The sequence below is a fragment of the Martes martes genome (genome assembly GCF_963455335.1).
Source record: "Martes martes genome assembly, chromosome: 9".
NCBI classification, from domain to species: Eukaryota; Metazoa; Chordata; class Mammalia; order Carnivora; family Mustelidae; genus Martes; species Martes martes.
Window position 1 is genome coordinate 57,614,352 of NC_137896.1, and position 18,952 is coordinate 57,633,303.

General features: G+C 42.1%; 1 protein-coding gene across 1 annotated transcript in view; it reads right to left on the reverse strand.

The window, feature by feature from the left end:
• The window catches only part of SLC9A4 (solute carrier family 9 member A4), a gene marked incomplete at both ends in the record, with an annotated part of 60,555 nt that extends 56,301 nt beyond the window's left edge, over positions 1-4,254 (reverse strand). Inside the window, 2 exon segments of the mRNA XM_080814383.1 lie at positions 3,955-4,233; positions 4,236-4,254. Coding sequence (XP_080670509.1) covers positions 3,955-4,233; positions 4,236-4,254 — 298 coding nt within the window.
• Between the last annotated feature and the right edge of the window lie 14,698 nt (positions 4,255-18,952).

An 18,952-nucleotide genomic window follows, 5' to 3' on the forward strand; every position in this document is an offset into this window, starting at 1 on the left:
ATTTACCTAAAGGATCCAAAAATACAGATTCAAAGGAGCACATGCTCCCCACTGTTTATAGCAACATTATCAACAACAGCCAAACTGTGGAAAGAGCCCACATGTCCATCAACTTATGAATGGATAAAGAAGATGTGGGTGTGTGTCTGTATATATATGTATATATATATGTACATATATATATACATATAATAAGTCAGTTAGAGAAGGATAAATAACATATGATTTCACTCATATGCGGAATTTAAGAAACAAAACAGATGAACATAAGGGAAGAAAAAAAAGAGAGAGAGAAGCAAACTATAAGAGACTCTTATCTATAGAGAACAAACTGAGGGCTGATGGAGGGAAGTGGGTGGGGGGGAAAGGGTTAAATGGGTGATGGGTACTTGATGTGATGAGTACTGGGTGTTACATGTAAGTGACAAATCACTAAATTCTCTATGAGAAACCAATTTTACCATATATGTTAACAAACTAGAATTTAAATAAAACTTGAAATAAAAACAATTAAAATTTAAAAAAAAAGACTTTTAAGCACAACCATCTAAGAGTCTGTAGGTTCATCTGATCACGGCTTTGAATTTCATTTGTTATCAGCAGGCAGGTTATTATGATAGGATATAATTAGTATCAAGGGACTGTCCAAAACCACAAGCCTACACATTGGCTTTAAGACCAGTTTAAGGTCTCCTTTAAGAGTCTGAGAGCCCTGCTCTCTCCGTTCCTTAACAACGGCTTTCTTGTCCTCCTCCCCACCCTCCTCCTCCTTTTTTCTCTTCTTCAATTCATGCTCATTTTAACTACATTGAATTCTTTAACATGTAAAAGAGGTGGAAGAGCCTATAGTGTGATTTCCTCAGGCTCTGTGTCTTCCCAGTTTGGTCCTTCTTCCAGGAATCAAGTTTCCTGAAATGGATCCAACATGCACCTGTCTAAGCCAAGTTACACCTACGCAGTGGTGGCAGGAAGAGGCACTGTGCACTGTAAAGTAGGGCAATATAAGGAGAAACACCACGTGCATCACACGCTCCAGTTCTCTTTTTCTTTCATGATGGACCACGGCATCCGTCCTGAGTTGTCACTGAGAGTTTTCAGTTCCAGTGCCTGAAATTTAAATGGCCACCGATAGCAAAGTCCTGCCTGAAAGTCAGGGATGGTCCTACCATTCCATTCTGCCCAATGACTCAAGGAACACCCTTCTGTAATGTGCCAAGGAGTGGAACTAAAATAAAAGATAAACAACAAAATCTGAGGTAACTCTGTATTATCTTTGTCCTATAATATTCTTCTATAACACACAGAGTTGGCTATTTTAAAAAGGATTGGGGGAGAACCGTGATGTTCTAATGTCCCAGCGCCTGCCAGGCAGTGCTAGATTCATCTATTTTCCCCGTTATGCTAAGTCCCTTGAGGCCAGGAACCATGGTCATTACGATGTATGGTAGGAGTATTCAAAAAATGTGTCTCAACAGAATGACTGAATGAAAGAATGAATGTTAAGGGGCGCCTGGGTCGCTCAGTGGATTAAAGCCTCTGCCTTCAGCTCAGGTCATGGTCCCAGGGTCCTGGGATCGAGCCCCGCATTGGGCTCTCTGCTCTGTGGGACGCCGGCTTCCTCCTCTCTGTCTGCCTGCCTCTCTGCCTACTTGTGATCTCTGTCTGTCCAATAAATAAATAAAAATCTTAAAAAAAAAGAATAAATGTTAAATATAATATTGTTAGTTATATTTTGATTCAAGTTTCACAATATAGAATCTAAAAAATCTATATAGATTCTTCATGTGTGAAAGTTTTGTGTCATTTTTTTTTTGCCCGAAGCAAATGAGCCACCGTATATAAAACTATGAGCTCAGTACTTGACATAAGAAATAATAATCACTAAATGTAGCCTTCTTTTCGTGTACAATATAGAAATAGTCTTGAGTTCTTAAAGGCTAGAAAGTATGAAATTGTATTTGAATGAGAATGATCCAGGGGCACCTTGGTGACTCAGTCGTTAAGCATCTGGCTTTGGTTTGGGTCATGATTCCGGGTCCTGGGATCAAGTCCTGCTTCAGGCTCCCTGCTCAGCAGGAAGACTGCTTCTCCCTCTCCCACTCCCCCTGCTTGTGTTCCCTCTCTCGCTATGTGTGTGTGTGTGTGTGTGTGTGTGTGTGTGTGTGTGTGTCAAATAAATAAATAAAATCTTAAAAAAAAAGAATGATTTTTCAAATGACAACCAACTGAAGTTACTTTCTTTTTCTAAAGTGTGTTGCATTTCACCAAAATGAAAATTAAGACCATTTAAGCCTGTAGTCCTGTGAACAGCAGCGTCCTTACCATCCTCTGAGCCTCTAGACATTGTGGGTCTGGATACGTGCAATATTCTAAAAAAAAAATCTGAGTTTTATGCTAATATAAGACCAAGATAAAATATATCCTTTCTGCATTGAGCCGTTCACTGACATAAAATTTAAACCTTTTTGCGACTAGAAAATCCTTATTTGCACCAAAAGGAGGTCTTAGAAATAATTTCACAGCAAAGACTTAGACAATGTGACTAGCTGGTCAGTGACAGCTCTAGTTCCTTGATTCCCAGCCCGACTTCTTCCATTACTGTAAAGAAGGAAGGAGTGGGTGGGGACAGTATTGTTCACCCAGGAAAAGACAAGATCCACATAAGATCACTTCGAACGATCTCAGCGCCCACACAGTTGCGTGAAAGGTGGTAGAACCCTACCTCTGAACTGAGAATGTTATCCCATCAGAAAGCTATTTTCACTCGAGCACTTTTGAGAAATAACGGGAGATCCTCTGTGTAATTTAATGCTTGGACAAATCACACAGGAGTTCTTCTAATTAACAATTTCCATTCACTCTTCACACTTTACTAGCTCAAAATGAGTAGCAATTGTGAAGGGCATCTAGAGATTACACTCGTACCCGATCATCCCCGGGAGGGAGTAAGATGGGGAGACGGAGCCTGCAGACCTGATCCCCAGGAGTTATCTGCCAGATCCCACGGCTCAACCCTTGTTTCACATCCATGCTAGGGGAAAATTATAAATAAGCATCCAAATGAATCATAGATTCTATCCCAATAGGACAACTTATCTACCAAGTAATAAAGTTCCTAACAGAGGCAAAGGAGATGTCATGCGTAATGACTGAGATAACTGTATCAGTTTTTCACTTTGGAATAAGCTGGTTTTAGGGAGAAAGGGGGGGTGGAGTTAGGGATTAAAGGATCACAGGGTGTATACCATTATTTTGGGTTTTGGCACAAATAACCCTGATTAGAATTTAATCCACGAACTTGAAATTCCCTTTATTTCACAAAGGAAAGAAGAGGTACCCCACTGACACCATTTGGCTCAGGCATAAACCAGTATTTTACTGACATATCCTCCCTTACGCCCCCATATCCCACACTGGGTGATATAAGAATGGCCTGTGATTGTCTTGTTCCTTGCTTTCTGTCATTCTGCAAGGAGTGCATGTCACTTTTAAAGAATAAACAATGGGAGTCATTGATGAAGCCCACAGTTACATGGCCAAGAATGAAGGAAGACTATTTTACAGAAGAATCATTATGTGCTCCTGAAATTTACAATGGGTATCATTCCAAGGTCTAATGCCTTATTCTCTAGTTTTTAATGCATAGAACTCGAGATTTTTACATGCCAAATAATGTCCCATAGTTGTCACCCTGAAACAAGAAGAAATCAAAACGACCCAGGACCCAGAAATCTGCTCAAATTTCAAAGCACAATCCTGAGGTGTTACATGGCTTCATAAAAAGCAGTTACAACTTTCCCTTGACTCAAAGGAACAGATTTTTTTTTTAATCTAATAGCAGTAACCATTAAAATCCATGTAGTTCACTGCCTACAAGTGAAATGTATGTGAAAGTTCACATATATTATCTCACGTGATGAACGACTCCCACAACCAGGTGTCTGGGGGACTTACCTATTTTTGCAAGGGATGCTAGAAGTATCCAGAGGGTGACCTCATAAGGAATTTGTACGTAGTCATAATCCAGGGCAAAAACAGATATCTTCTCATCGGCCTCTGAGCTGGCGGCAGCAAACCGAACATTAGGTTCATGCTGGGCAGTGGAATTTGCGGATTTGTTCAAATCTGAAGATGCTTCAGAACACTTGAGGGCCACCAGCAGTAGCAACCAGCTCCAAGGACTGAAAGGCACAAGCATTGGAAAACCCATGCTGTGGGCTTCTGCTACCCCATACGCAGTTGTGTGCCACACATCTGCTGCGAGGAGGGTTTTTAGAGCGCAGAGGCGTCTACCTGGGTCAAAGGTAATATACATACAGTCTGTGGGTCATTCCAGGAAGAGTCCGAGCTTGCCATGGAATTCTGAGTGTTGATGTTTTCAAATCACCTTTAAAGGATTTGTGTCCAGACAACTCAGCCTCTGGCTCCAAGGCGTCAGTCATTCAGTAGACCCGGTAAAGCCCAAGTCACCTGTGTGACCTTCATCCGATCGTGATTTGAAGAACAGTTTGGGAAGGGGAAAAACATGTCTTCATTCAAAGCTGTTTTCTCACTTCACGGCACACTGGTTTCATCTTGAGAGTGGAAATTAAGAAGGACACCACGGTGTGCTTTCCAGGTATCACTGGAGTCCTTCTGACTAGGAAGGTGATTCTTCCCTCTCCACCAGGTCTCAGTAAGGAGCTACCTGTCCTGCACCTGCTCCTTCTCTCCTCCCCCTGCTCTCGCACTTGTTTTGAATGGGCAAGGCTGCAGGTAGCTCCTGCACTTAATTATTTGCTCTGATAGGACTTTTGTAATGAAATGCTCTCCTTGAGGGTTTTTCCGGCGGTTACACTGCTGACACCTAGTGGGCAGCCGCAAAATGACACTTCGGTATATTTAATGATGAATGATTAAGGTGGTCTTGTAATTATCATCCACACAAGGGCATTTTTGAGAGTAGAGAATAGCGATTGATACTGAACGCCAGACTATGGGTATCAGCCAGGGTTATCCTGGAATCATATGGTCTCTGTAAATTAGGAAGGAAAAGGAGGCAGCATATTACCAAACTCATGAGCGGTAATTCAAAGAAAGTTCCAGGTTTCCAAGAACTTAACACAGGAAAAAAAAAAAAAAGAGCAGGAAAGCAATTTTTATGAAATACATTTAAAACTTTGTAATAAAAAACCCTCCATGGCACATCCAAATTTTTCATTTTAAAGAATTTTGTTATTATGGTTTATTTATTCGAAAAGAGCAGTGCCACAGAGGGTTTATGGGAGAATTTGAAATGGATTCCATGGATCTACTATATCTGGCCAAGTGACCTTAACCAAATTAGTTACTTTTCAAAGCATCATTTTCTGAAAAGGGGGAGGATAATAATGTCTACCTCATTGACTGACTAGAAGCATTAAAGGAGCATTTAAAGCAAGTAAAGTCCCTGGCATTTAAGTGGCACTTAATAAATGCTGGTTTTATTATTTTGCCTCAAATTTCTTGGCTGTATGAAAACAAGAACTCTGTTGCAATGCAGAATATCACTCAATGGAAAAAGCAAATTAGTCTTCATAAACAGTCTCAATGCCTTTTCCATATCATATTGCAGGACAATTCATATATATATTTTTGGTTCATGTTAGTGAGTGTGGATCACTCCAACCCTCCAACCCATGCTCAGCAGAGATCACTGGAAAACAGAGCTACCTCTGTTGAGGAAGGCTAGCACCTAGATGCAACTTCTTAGTAAGACAAGGATTAAGAGCTCACATATAGGTTTTTCTCTTTCCTTTGCAGTTTGGCTCTAAAAATAGATCTGATTTAGTCACTAAACTTAGAGGTTGACCACAAGTAGGTCACCATATTGGGTCAATTTTTTTCTCAGGAAAGATGACATGCATAAACTTGTAGTGGTAAACTTCTTTAGACTAGATATTTGTCTTTTCGTTTGCACATCTGTTTTACTTTTGTTTTCTAAAAAGAAATGGGAAAGAATTTCCCATAGTGCTCCATGACAAGACCAAAACAAGAATCAGAAAACCTCTGTTCTTTGGCTTTAATTACCTGCTACACTCTGGGAAAAACATTTTACCTTTTGTCATCTATAAACTGAAGATGCTGTCCACTCCAGGTCTCTTTTCCTGCTCTAAAACTTCAAATCTTTGTGAATATACTACAACATGCTTTGCCATACAATCATCAGGTAGCTGAGAGAACAATCACTATCGGAGAAGTGAAGCCAAGGTCAGGGGATGGGGAGAGGTAAACGTGAATTCTACAGCAACTAGCCACCTTGTCTTCCAGATCGAGGTTTGCTGTCTCCTCCAACCCCCCAACGCCCCAACCCTGCCTGCAGGGTCCACCCTTGGTATCACTTCCACCCATGCAAAAGTGCTTTCACACAGCCACATGAAATATTCTTTCTAAAATGCCCTTAATCCTGGTTCTCTAGAAAACTGTGTGAGACAAAGCTTACATGAGTGGTGCAAACCAAAGGTAGCAAAGTGAGAGAAAAAAGGAAGCAAGGGAGAAACACTTCTAGAATGGTGGTGTGGGGAGCTCTATAGATCCTCTCCCTAGTGTTAGGGAGACAACTGTAATTGGGAAGAGCTATTGAAAATAAAAAGAACATCCCCTTGGTCTGTGGAAATTGTCCTCTGGGAATTCAGCAATTAAAATAAATCTTCTAAATATTGGTAAAACCTGTGAGAGTCTGTGGCATGATCTATTTCTGCCCCTACCTCCCCACTCAGTGCGAGGAAAACTCTACTCTGGGCAGGCACAGTCAAGAGGATGGGGCTCCCTCTAACCCCAGCTCCTGGTCTTGGGCTACAATTTCTACTCAGAAAGTCAGACAGTCAGTATTGGCCATCAGTAACACCCCACCCACCACCCACCACCCCCAAGCAATGCCTTATACAAACTGCATTGCAGGATAGTGTGACTGGAGATCCCTTCTTGTATACAGCGCCACTCACTTATAGGCTTGAAATTCTACCCCAAGCATGGCAGGCCAAGAATACTGGGCCCCAGTCACTCTCACCACCACTTACTCATAGGGCTGAGTTTCCACACCAGGGAAGACAAGCCAAGAAGACTGAGAGTTACTGCCTCTATCTGGACCTTATTCGTAAAAGCAGGAGTGTTATTCCAAGAGAAGCAGTTTGCTATCCCTGTATCCATTTCCAGAGTGTTGGAGCAGAGGTTCTGTTAAGGGGGAAGACAGGCCTAGAACAGAGAACTCCATAAGTATCTCTAAGGGGACTGACTTTACTTGGAGGAAAAGTAGGGAAGTTCAAGCCTAAGGGGACTGTCAAAGACAGCAGAGATTTAGGTAGAGCTTGAGTAAGAAGAGCCAGTAGCTCCCTGATACCAATATGTGAAAGGTAGACTACTTAGAAGTATAACAGAAGAACGAGGGAAAGAAACAGATATGAAGAGTCATCATGGGGTCAGAGGAGTGTCAAAGACTGGCCTCAAGAGCTCCCTGAAAAGGGCCTGACTTTATTTGGATCAGACTGTGGAGCAATTTAAGGCCTGTTGAACACAACAGATCATTCAGCTAGCAATTACTGGAAACTAAGAGCTAGATGTAATGTTCATAGAGACAACAGACAAGCCAGAACTTAACAGGGATATCAGGGAAAGAGTCAAAGGGAATCCTATTCAACACACTGTCATCCTGGCTGAGAGAAGAAGAGGTGAGGGAGATTATGAGTATGCCCAAGACCGAATGGGCCGAAAGGCAATATTAAAGTCTGCATAGGGAAGCAGACTTTACCAAAACAAGTCCATCCAAGTCACTATACAAACAAACAGACAACCAGACCGCAGTAACAGCTGGAGCCGGGGGAAGGGGAAGAATCGGTAACAAGAATCACTACAAGACATTAAAATGTCTAGTTTTAACAACAACCAAAATGTAAGACTACATGCTATCTCCAGAAGATACAGTTTTTTTTTTAAAGATTTATTTATTTATTTTAGAGAGAAAGAGCACAAGTGGGGCAGGGGAAGGGCAGAGGGAGAGGGAGAGAGAATCTAAGGAGACTCTCCGCTGAGCATGGAACCAGACGTGTGGCTCAATCTCATGACCTTGAGATGGTGACCTGAGCTGAAACCAAGAGTCGGTCACTCGAACAACTGTGCCACCCAGGCGCCCCGAAGACACACTGTTAGATTCAAAAATACAAATAGAGTGAAAATAAAAGGATGGAAAAAATATACCCTAAAGCAGTAAGGTCAGAAAGCTGGAGTGGTTATACAAATAACAGACAAAATAGATGTTAGGACAATTTTACAGGAGATGAAGAGGAGCATTTTATAAAAATCAAAGGACCAACTCACCAAGAAGACATAGCAATTACAAACTTCTCTATACCAAATGGGATTTGTCCTAGGAGTACAAGGCCAGCTAATCATCCAAATGTCAGTTAGTATAACATCATACCAAAGGAATAAAGGAAAAAACCACATGACCATTTCAGTACACTAAGTAGAGGCATTTAACAAAATTTAATATCCCTTCATTTTAAGAACATTCAACAGAGTAGGAATTAAAAGGAACTTCCTCAACATGACAAAGGCCAACTATAAAAAATCCACAGCTGCCATCATCCATAATGTTGAAGATTAAATGTATTCCCAGAAGATCAGAAATAAGACAAGGATGCTCGCTCTTGCCACCCTCATTCAGCATTCCACTGGAGGTTCTAGCAAGGGCAATGGGCACGAAAAATAGATAAAAGATACACAGATTGGAAGGGAAAAGTAAAACCATCTCTATTTACACATGACAGGTCCTTTTACATATAGAAAATCCTAAATAATTGAATAAAATACTCCTAGATCTAGTAAGTAACTTCAGCAAATTTGCAGGATATGACATCAATATAAAATAACGAATTACATTTTATAGTAACAATGAATAAACCAAAGTGAAATTAATAGCATCAAAAGCTAAATTTCTTAGGAATAAATTTAACAAAAGCAGTGTAAATCTTGTATTCCAAAAAAACACAAAGTTAAGTAGTTAAAGAAGACCTAAATAAATGGAAAGAAAGATATCCCTGTTCATGGATCAAAAGAATTAATATTGTTAAGACGGGAATATTCTGCCAAAATGATCTACAGATTCAACACAATCTCTATCAAAATCCCATGTATCTTTTTTTTTCTTTTAAGAAATTGACAAGCTGGTCCTAAGATTTATACGGAATATGTCCAGAAAAGCCCCTCTCCAAAATCAATCAGTCAATCTTGAAACAAAGCAATCTTGAAAAACCATCTTCAAACAAAAACAAAGCTGGAAAACATATACTTCCCATTTCAAAACTTATTGCAAACTTGGGTGGCTGGGTGGCTCAGTAGGTTAAGCATCCAACTCTTGATCTCAGCTTAGGTCATCATCTCAGGGTGGTGAGACCGAAACTCTGTTTGGCCTCTATGCTTAGTGGGGAATCCGCTAAAGTATCTCTCCTTCTACCTCTCCCCCTGCGCTCTCTCTCTCTCTCTCAAATAAATAAATAAATCCTAAATAAACAAACAGACCTTACTACAAAGGTACAGTAATCAAGATAATATGATATTGGCGTCAGAATGTACATACAGATAAGTAGAGCAGAATTGAGAAAAGAGAAATCAGTCTTTCCATTTATTGTCAATTGATTCCTGACAAGTGTTCCAACACAATTAATTCAATAGGTAAAAAATAACTTTTTCAACACATAGTGCTAGAAAACCTGAATATCCACATGCAGGAGAATGAAGACATACTCCATGCTTATACCATGAATAAAAGTTAATTCAAAATGGAGTATGGACTAAATGTAAGAGTTAAACCCCAAAACCTACCAAAAAAGAAAAAAAAAAAAACACACCAGGAATAAGATTTGATGATCCTGATTTGGCAAAACTTTCTCATATACACATCCCAAAGCCACAACGAACAAAAGAAAAAAACAGATAAACTGGATTTCATCAAAATAAAAATCTTGTGCTCCAAACTATACTATCAGGGAAGTGAGAAAGACAACTCACAGAATGGGAAAAAATACTTGTAACTCTCATGTCTGATAAGGGACTTGTATCCTGAATATATAAAGAGCTCTTGCAACTCAATAATAAAAAGATAAATAACCCAATTAAAAAATGGATGAAGAATCTGAAAACACATTTCTCCAGAAAAGATATGTAAATGGCCAATAAGCACATGATAAGAGGCCCAATACCATTAGTCAAAAGGGAGATATGAATTGAAACCACAATGAGATATCATTTCATACTCACTAGAATGCTAGAATGGCTAAATAGTAATGATAATAATAATAATAATGGGAAAAAAAAGAAAAAAAAATGGAAAGAAGAAGAGGAGGAGGAGCGGATGATGATGATCTGTAATAACCAATGCTGCCAAAGCTGGCAAGGATGCGGTAGGAATGTAAAATGCTAGTGGAAATCTAAAACGGGTCAGTTTGGGTAAACACAGTGTTACCATATGACTCAGCAATTCCACTCTTAGATATATACCCAAGAGAAATGAAAACACATATCCACTCAAAAACTGGTCCATGAGTATTTTTAGCAGCATTACTCTTAATAGACAACAAGAGGAAACAGCCCAAATGCCTATCAACAGTTGAATGGGTAAATAAAATATAGAATATCTATATGATGGAATGAAGTCCTGACAAGTGCTCCAGAATGACCTCAAAAAAATTATGTGAAGTTTAAGAAGCCCATTACAAAAGATCACATGTCACAAGACTCTTTAGATGATGTGCCCAAAATAGGCAACTTTGTGAGATGCAAAGTAGATTAGTTGTCCGCCTGGGCTGAGGTGAGAGGGAAATGGGCACAGGTGGGATCCAGAGTGACTGCTCATGGTAATGGGGTTTTCTTTGGGTTAACGAAAACTTCTAAGTTCACGGGGATGGTTTCACAGGTCTGTATATATCCTCAACACCACCAAATGGTACACTTTAAATGGGTGAATTGTAGAAAATGAGAATTACATCTCAAAAAAGCTGTTTAAAAATCTAGGAAATGAGAAAGGGAAGGGAGTTCATTTGTTACCACTCAGCTGCTGAAGCTTCACAAGGAAACACAATCTGTTGCTCGGTCCCATAAGGTGTCTTCCTGTGTAGAAGGTGTGTGGAATCACTGTGCTTTGGAAAAGTCTATGGGAGATGGGTGAAATCAGAAAGGATTTAGCTGGAGGGTCCTTTTTGTCTCCGATCTCTTATTGGTCCACAGTTGACCCATTGGGCATTAACTCCTTCTACTTCAGGATGTGTTTCCAGAGTACCCATGGGAAAGGCAGTCCATACACTTGGAAGTAAGAAAAGGAGCCATATAGCCTCCTTGGGTTCAGACAAGTTGAGACCAAGGCTTAAGCCTACAGAAGCCACTGATGCTGTTGCAGCCAAAGACTGTAGAAAGCTGCCAAATGTCTTAGTATTTCCACCCCCACCCCCACGCCAGAGCCAGGGAGCTGGGGAAATGGATGGCTTCAGTTTTGGAAACGCCACCTACCACGCTGCTGCCCACGGGACGAGAACTGGAGGGTGAGCTGCAGGTCCTCACATAAGACAATAAACAGCTGCTCATCTCTGGCTGTGAAAGCTGACCTCCAAGCACACAGACAAGTTTTGAGTATTCTAAGATTATAATCCATCTGCTAGATGAGAAGCTGCTGTTCCAACGATAGGTGCTCATGCCTCACTCAAGGACATCTGTTGGAGAAGACCAATCTGATGTGGGACCAGTTGAACAAGCAAGGTTATGGGAGCCAGAGCAGGTGGTAGAGACCCATGCAGATGGAGCCAGGGAAATCCTGAGTGAGGCTGTGGGGCGTGGGGAGGAGGAATAGGAGGGATAGGAGGGAGGGGGCAGAGGTGGTGGGACTTAAACTGGGGTCTAGTTAAAAAAAAAAAAAAAGGCCTCTCTGGTCAGTTTATTTCTTAGCATAACATAAGTGACTTGCAGTTTCTGATTACATCTCAAGCTCCATATACCCAAATTGCTAACAGTTCTTGAAGACAAAGCCCAACACTCTCCTTTCAAACCTGCATCATTGTAAATGCCTTTGACTACAATACCTCAACTCTACATCCCATTGCTGCCCATTATCTGAATGATGGCGTTCTGGCCCTTTAGGGTTCAAGCCAGGAGCATCTCTCTCCCTTCTGCTCTCCAAGAGGGTTTCTCTTGGAGAAAAAACCCTTGGAGGGTTTCTTCTCCTCCCACCAGATGAGGAGCTCATCAGAACAAGCACTGCCACGTTTATCTCTTGGTGCCTTGTGTGGCACCAAGGCGCTGGGCTGGATGGACAGATATTGCAAACCATGTGGAAATGAAAAGCGTTTCCCATTAACCTCAGTTATTCCACGGTCTGATTTTCTCAATATGGAAAAACTAAACTCTTCTTTGGAAGTTCCGGAACAAACTCATTGCCTTCTGAAAGTCAAAACTAAGGAAGACAATGCTAAGAAGTCTCGCCAGGAAAGCTGCACGTTGAGAAAGCTACTGAAGTGAAGCAGGGCTATGGGGTGGTTAAGAACACATGTTCTAGAGCTAGATGGTTTGCTTTCAAATCCCAGCTCTCCTATTTACTGTCTTGGAAAAGTGACCTTGAACAAGTGACTTAACCTTTTTGTGCCTTGGTTTCCCCTTCTGTAATGTCTGCGTGTTAGGCGAGCTGATACTGACGAAGCCTGGCACATAGAAAAGCACTAAGTAAGTCTTGCTTAAGGAAAGGGGGAGGAGAGGGAATGGGAAGGAGGAGGGCATTTCTTCGTTCAACAAGCATGATGAATTTGCTGTCATATGTCCTGAGGATAACAGGAAGGAAGAGATACTGTCTCAGGAAAAGAATGTGATGTTTCAAGAACACATTTTACACCTTGGACTAGACCTGAGAGATTGCAGACTTTAGGAAGGGTCCCAGCAACTGACAGAAGGAGACTTTTAGTTACATCCTCATTGTTCAGTTGAAACAAATTCCTTTTTATGTGTCCACATTTTAACAAAATTCACAGACAATTATTGGTTTATCTGACTCCTTGAGAGAGATCAGTTGAGAAGGCTTCAGGGCACTGGGGGAGCTGGACATTTACCCATCCACTGGTGTACATAGAAAGAGGGTTTTTGTTTGTGTTTTTTTTTTTTTTTTTTTTTTGAGAGAAAGAGAGAGAGAGAGAGAGAGAGGGACAGAAGAGAGAGCAGCAGGGGAGGGGCAGAGAGGGAGACAGAGAATCCTAAGCAGGCTCCACTCACAGCACAGAGCCCCACACAGGGCTCGATCTCATGACCCTGAGATCATGATCTGAGCGGAAATCAAGAGTCAGATGCTCAACCAACACACCCACCCAGGTGCCGCTACATAGAAAGAGATTTGGGAAAAGGACCAGCTCTCCCTTGCAGGACAGAGAATTGAAGGAATTAGTCTGGAATTTTAGGTCAGCAGCAATCTACTGAATGATGTGATGCATTTGGTCTAATTATCCAGATAATGATGTTGGCAGTAGAAACCTGACCTGCTCTGACCTTTGGTGCCAGGTCCCATGAAACCTTGTGATCCTTGTCATCTGCTCTTGGAAACCCATCTACTCATATAGTCCAGCGGTGGGGAAGGAATGACCTGCTGTCCTCTCCTCAGTGGATCCCTTATAATTTAAGTGACCATACCCGGTCCACCCTCATGGGACTAATTAAGGGTGGTGCACCCAGCAGAGGGCTCACCCGTCCCCGAGAGCTCCAGCTGTGCGTGGCTGGAAGCAGAGTTTGGGGGTTTGGTCTTCTTCCCTGTTTACCCTCAGTTTTGTTTCCCAAAGGCAACTTTCATCTTAAGCGAAGCTCCAAAAGAAACAAGGGTCAAACTGATGCCAGGCTCTGTGCCCGAATATGAGGAGTTAGAAAGTCCTCGCTCTCCAAGAACAGTTTTAAACAAAATGGTCAGCACCTCTTTTCTTCCTGTCCAGAGTGCCTGGCAATTTGACTTTACCAGAAAGTACTCATGCAGCACCTCTGGGACTCAAAGGGTAGGTTGCTTGTCTGTGAACTCTTGTTACTTTCTCATGGTTAAACTTCATGGTTTTTTTTTTTTTTCTTTTTTTTCCCAGGAAGAAGAAGAAGAAAGCAGTGATAGAGAGCTGGTCAGTGCTGTCCAGAAACATGATTTGCTTTCCAAGCCCATAGCTAGCAATTAAGCTGGATGGCCTCAGACGGAGCTCTGGCATATCATACCCCTAAATTGAAAGGCTGCCTCCCACACTGGAGAGAAGTCAAGAGATTTGACCCTGCTTTCAGGACAGGAGAGTTGAGCTCTCTCCCTGCTCCCCAAAGTCAACCTTCTATAGCTCAGAGAAACAGAGGGGGCTGCTCTCTTGTTTAATCAACCCTAGGAGATTCCCAAACACTATTCCCTCTGGAGACCTATGAGACCAGACCTGTTTGGGGGATATTTACCTAATGCTCAGCTCAGGGATAAGAGAAAGGCTCTTACAGGGAAGTAGCTTTTTGATAATTGAAGCAACTTGGATGGGATTATGTCTTTTTAAAATTCGCTTTGTTTTATTGAAATATAATTAATGTCTAGCGTTATACTATTTTCAGGTGTACAACGTAGTGATTGATATTTGTGTATATGACAAAATGACCACCACAATAAGTCTAGTTAGTATCCATCAGCACACATAATTACAGATATTTTTCTTGTGATGGTTAACTTTTAAGATTTACTCTCTTAGCAACTTTCAAATTACAATATGATGTTATTAACTATAGTCACGACACTGCACATGACAACCCCAGGACTTACTTACTTTATAACTAGAAGTTTGTACCTTTTGATTACAAACTATTTTGCCCACCCCTTATTTTGCTCTACCTCTGGCAACCCCAATCTATTTCTCCATGTCCATGAGTTCATGTTTTCATTTTACATTTTATATGTACAAGTGAGATTATATGGTATTCATCTTTCTCTGTCTGTTATTTCTCTTGGCGTAATGTCCTCAATGCCCGTCCATATTGTTACAAATGGCAAAATTTACTTCTTTTTTATGACTAAATAATGTATTATTGTGTGTGTGTGTGTGTGTGTGTGTATTGCAAAAGACTGGGCATGTGATCTTTCCACACCAATGAAGCCACTTGGCCACCCTCAGACCAGATCCTATTTTACTGAGAAATACGGTAAATGATGTGATTCTGGTAAGTTTGAGTCCCTTTGAGAAATGCCTATATTCTGCTCACCCAACAAAAGAGAAGAGTCATTTGGATAATTTTAAAAGGAGGAAAAAAGGCTTGTTGGGAAAGTTAAAAAGAGCTCCTGTCAGGGACACCCAGGTGGCTCAGTTGGTTGAGCGTCTGCTTTCAGCTCAGGTCATGATCCCAGGGACCTGGGATTGAGTCCTGGATCGGGCTCCCTGTTTGGCGGGGAGTCTGCTTCTCCCTCTCACTCTGCCCCTCCCCTCTGCTTGTGTATTCTTTCTCTCAAATAAATAAAATCTTAAAAAAAAAAAAAAAGCTCCTGTCAAAGTCAGTTGTAAATAGCTCTGGGAGTAAGTGGGATGGATGATCGATTTCTTCATTAGCTGTTCCTAAAATAGAGCCCCAGAGCTCAGTTCAATTCAACAACTATTGACTGAACTGCTCTGTCACAGAAGCATTGTCCAGAGCAAGAAGGCAAAAGGAAGAAGTTATAGAGGAGAAATGAGATGAAAGAACATGGAAGGAAGTCACAACTCTCCCCACCAAAAAATAACTGCTTTGGTATTGTTTTCTTTAACTCTGAAAAAATAACAGTTTCAGATGGCAAACCCTAAGGCGAGGACTCTGAGATACTATGAAGGAGAACAGAAAAGTTTTTGTCTTCTATTAGTCAGCCACAGTAGTCAATAATCTTGGAACTTCAGTGGCTCGACATAACAAGTGTATGTCCCGCTCACATTACGGCTCATTGTGGTTGGGAAGCCCTTCTTAATCACACAGCAATGCCGACCCAAGCATGTGGACTTCAAGGTCACAATGGCGGGAGGGAGAGTGGGGGAACATTATTCCTGCACTTATTTGCCTCTGTTAGAAATCATGTACCATTTCCATTTATCTTCTAGAAAAAATCTATCACATGTCCTCATCCAGCTACAAAGGAGGCTGAACAAGTGGCCATCCTGTATGTTGGAAAAGACAAAATGATCTTGGAGAACACACAGCAACGTCGACCACACTCTGAAGTCAGCTCTAATTAGACTCAAGGAGCAATTCTGTAAGTGACCATCCATCCACAGCTGGATGGCGATTTGTAAATAACTTCCTGTGGGCTCGGAGCAGGGGATGTGAAGGAGACTCTGTGGGAGGTGGTAAGGTAGGGGTGGGAGGAGAATAAAGCCATTTCCTGCAGGTATGTCAATAAGGGCAACCTGCTCAATAATCCACTCAGAGCTGAAGAGGCTGGTGGAAAACTTATAGACACGAAAAGAACCAGATTAGAAAGCTAAGAAGAGCTGCTATGTGGTATTTAAATGTGCAAAATTATGGTCAGAAACTTGCCTTTGTGTAACTAGTTTTGAAGAGGGCCCCAAAACTTCCCCAGCGTGGGTGCAACGAGATGTTCCATGGGGCTTTTCTGGTTGACTTTGCATTTTGGTAAACGTCACACATTGAAGGACTGTGAGTGATAAGTGCCTTCCTGGTCCATACACAGGGGTTAGACAACACACCTGCAGGACTTGCTGAGGGCAGCCAAATTGCCACATCGCAACCCCTAGCAACCAAGAGGAGAAGCACCTCAGCCCCACTACTCACTACTCTCCCCAGAAGGAGAAAGCTCTAAGAACAACCCCAGACCTGGGGCTTGTCTGCTGACATTTATATTTCCCGCCCCACCCCTGGCTGAAGGTGGGTGGAGCTGAAGAATTATCATTCCCAGAGCATCCTTGCAGTTTGGATGTACAAGGGTTAAAAAAAAAAAAAATCTTGGGAGAATGTGACATTTCTCCTTTGGGATTCAAAGATCAGATGGGTGCCTGAGCCTCCCCAGGATGTCACTGGTAGTGGGAGGTCAGCTGGGATGACTGCAGGGGTGGAGAAAGTGGGCATCTGACTCCTCGGGAGCCACGGGAATCACACTGAGAGAATTGGCTGTTAGAGACTTCACTGCACAGGGCAGGAGATGAGGAGATCCAGAAAAGACATCAACCTGCTGCAGGTGCTTCCCAAGCAGTGGGGGACCCAGTGGGGCCGCAGGGGAGAAGAGGTTGTCCTCCAAATTCACCAGAATGCCTCACTCGGAAGGAGCTAGTGCTTTGGCATTAGGTAGAAGAAAGAGCACTCCATTGGCAGAGAATTTCAAAGAACACCATCTGAGTTAAGATTTGTCCTCCTCTTCTACTCCTTCCTCCCTCTAAATCCAATGAGGAGAAAGGGAGAAGCAGACAGAAGGATGCAGAAAAAGGAGGGAAGAGTAGATCTCGTTCCCTTGTCCCATTGCTGGTCCATGGACACACAGGTTGGGTCTAAACTAAGGGGAGAAGTTTGAGCAGGATTCAAAATTAAAGTTTTGATATTAGATGGGACTTGACTTAAACTTTTTGTTTTAAAATTAAATCTATTAAAATTAAGGTAGTAGAATAGAATGAAATAAAAATAAGATACAGTAAGATACAGCCATGTGAGGGGCGACACACACATAGGTTCACATAATGACTAAGACAACAAGTCTCTCTCTCTTCCTATGTCCCTCTGTCGCACCTGGAAACCACCGATCTCTCCTGGGCCACAGTTTTGACTTTTTAAACATGTCATAACAATGAAAAAAGGTTTTCTTTTGAGATTAGTTTTTTCCCCCTCCACTCAGCATGACGCTTTGAGATTCAGCCAGGTAGTGTGTCTCACTAGCGAACTCTTCTTTTTGGTTGAGAAGTATTTAATTTTTCGCATGTGCAACTATTTACTTATTGATTTGGCCTGTGCCATGTTATCACTTTATTACCTGTCAGTCCCGAGTTTACCATTCAGTACCTGCGCCGCATAATGGACTAAGAATTTCATAGCATTTACCCCTTGCAGTGAGCGCAATATTAAACTCCGTCAGTAGAGGGAGCTGGAGGGGCATTGCAGGAGGGTCTTCCGGGTTCCCGCCCCGGAATGTTGTTTTTCTTGCTGGTGCTGCAACACCATTCAGCAGTATGGGTGTGTGAGACGTCTGTCCGGCCCAACGCAAGCCAGCCATGCACCCAGAGTAAACAGTCTCTCAGTCTCCGGGCCTGAGTCACGTGGCTACCTTCCCACCGCCTCCTGCCATGAACACAGCGCTCCAAGCCTCATGCCCACGGTGACACTCCACCTGCCCCTGTGCACCCCCACATCAGCTGCAACTCTCCTGCACACCAAAGCTTTGTTCCCTGAAGCTCCTTCTATGGGGACACTCTGTATTCGAGACCTCGTTTCCCCCAGCCGTGTCCTGATCCCAGAGGGCTGCTTAATGCCTTCCAGCGACTGTGGGGAGCCCTGACACAGGCAACCAAGAGAACTTCGCTATTCGCTGCGCAGTACCACACCTCCTCTAACAACATCTGAGACCCAGACTGGAGGAGGGCTCCCTTCCAAGTTTGTCTTCCCACCCTGTTTTGGCCCTAAGATACCCTAGAGTTCTATTCACGGTTTTAAAGATACTCTCTTACAGCCAAATAATTCTTTATATTAAAATTTGCCTTTTAAAATTGCCGTGTGGTTTCTGTCTTCAGATTGTACTCAAACTAACACAGTAGTTGAAGGTCATTGGGTTTTTTCCAGGTATTGATGATGATGAATAGAGCTAATATAAACATTCAGGCACAGGAGTTTGTGTGCGTGTGAACCTAAGTTTTTATTTCTCTGGGGTAGATTTTCTAGGAATGGCATTTCTGGGGTATGTAGTTAAGTGGATATTTCACTTTATAAGGAATTGTTAAGCTTTTTGCAGAGT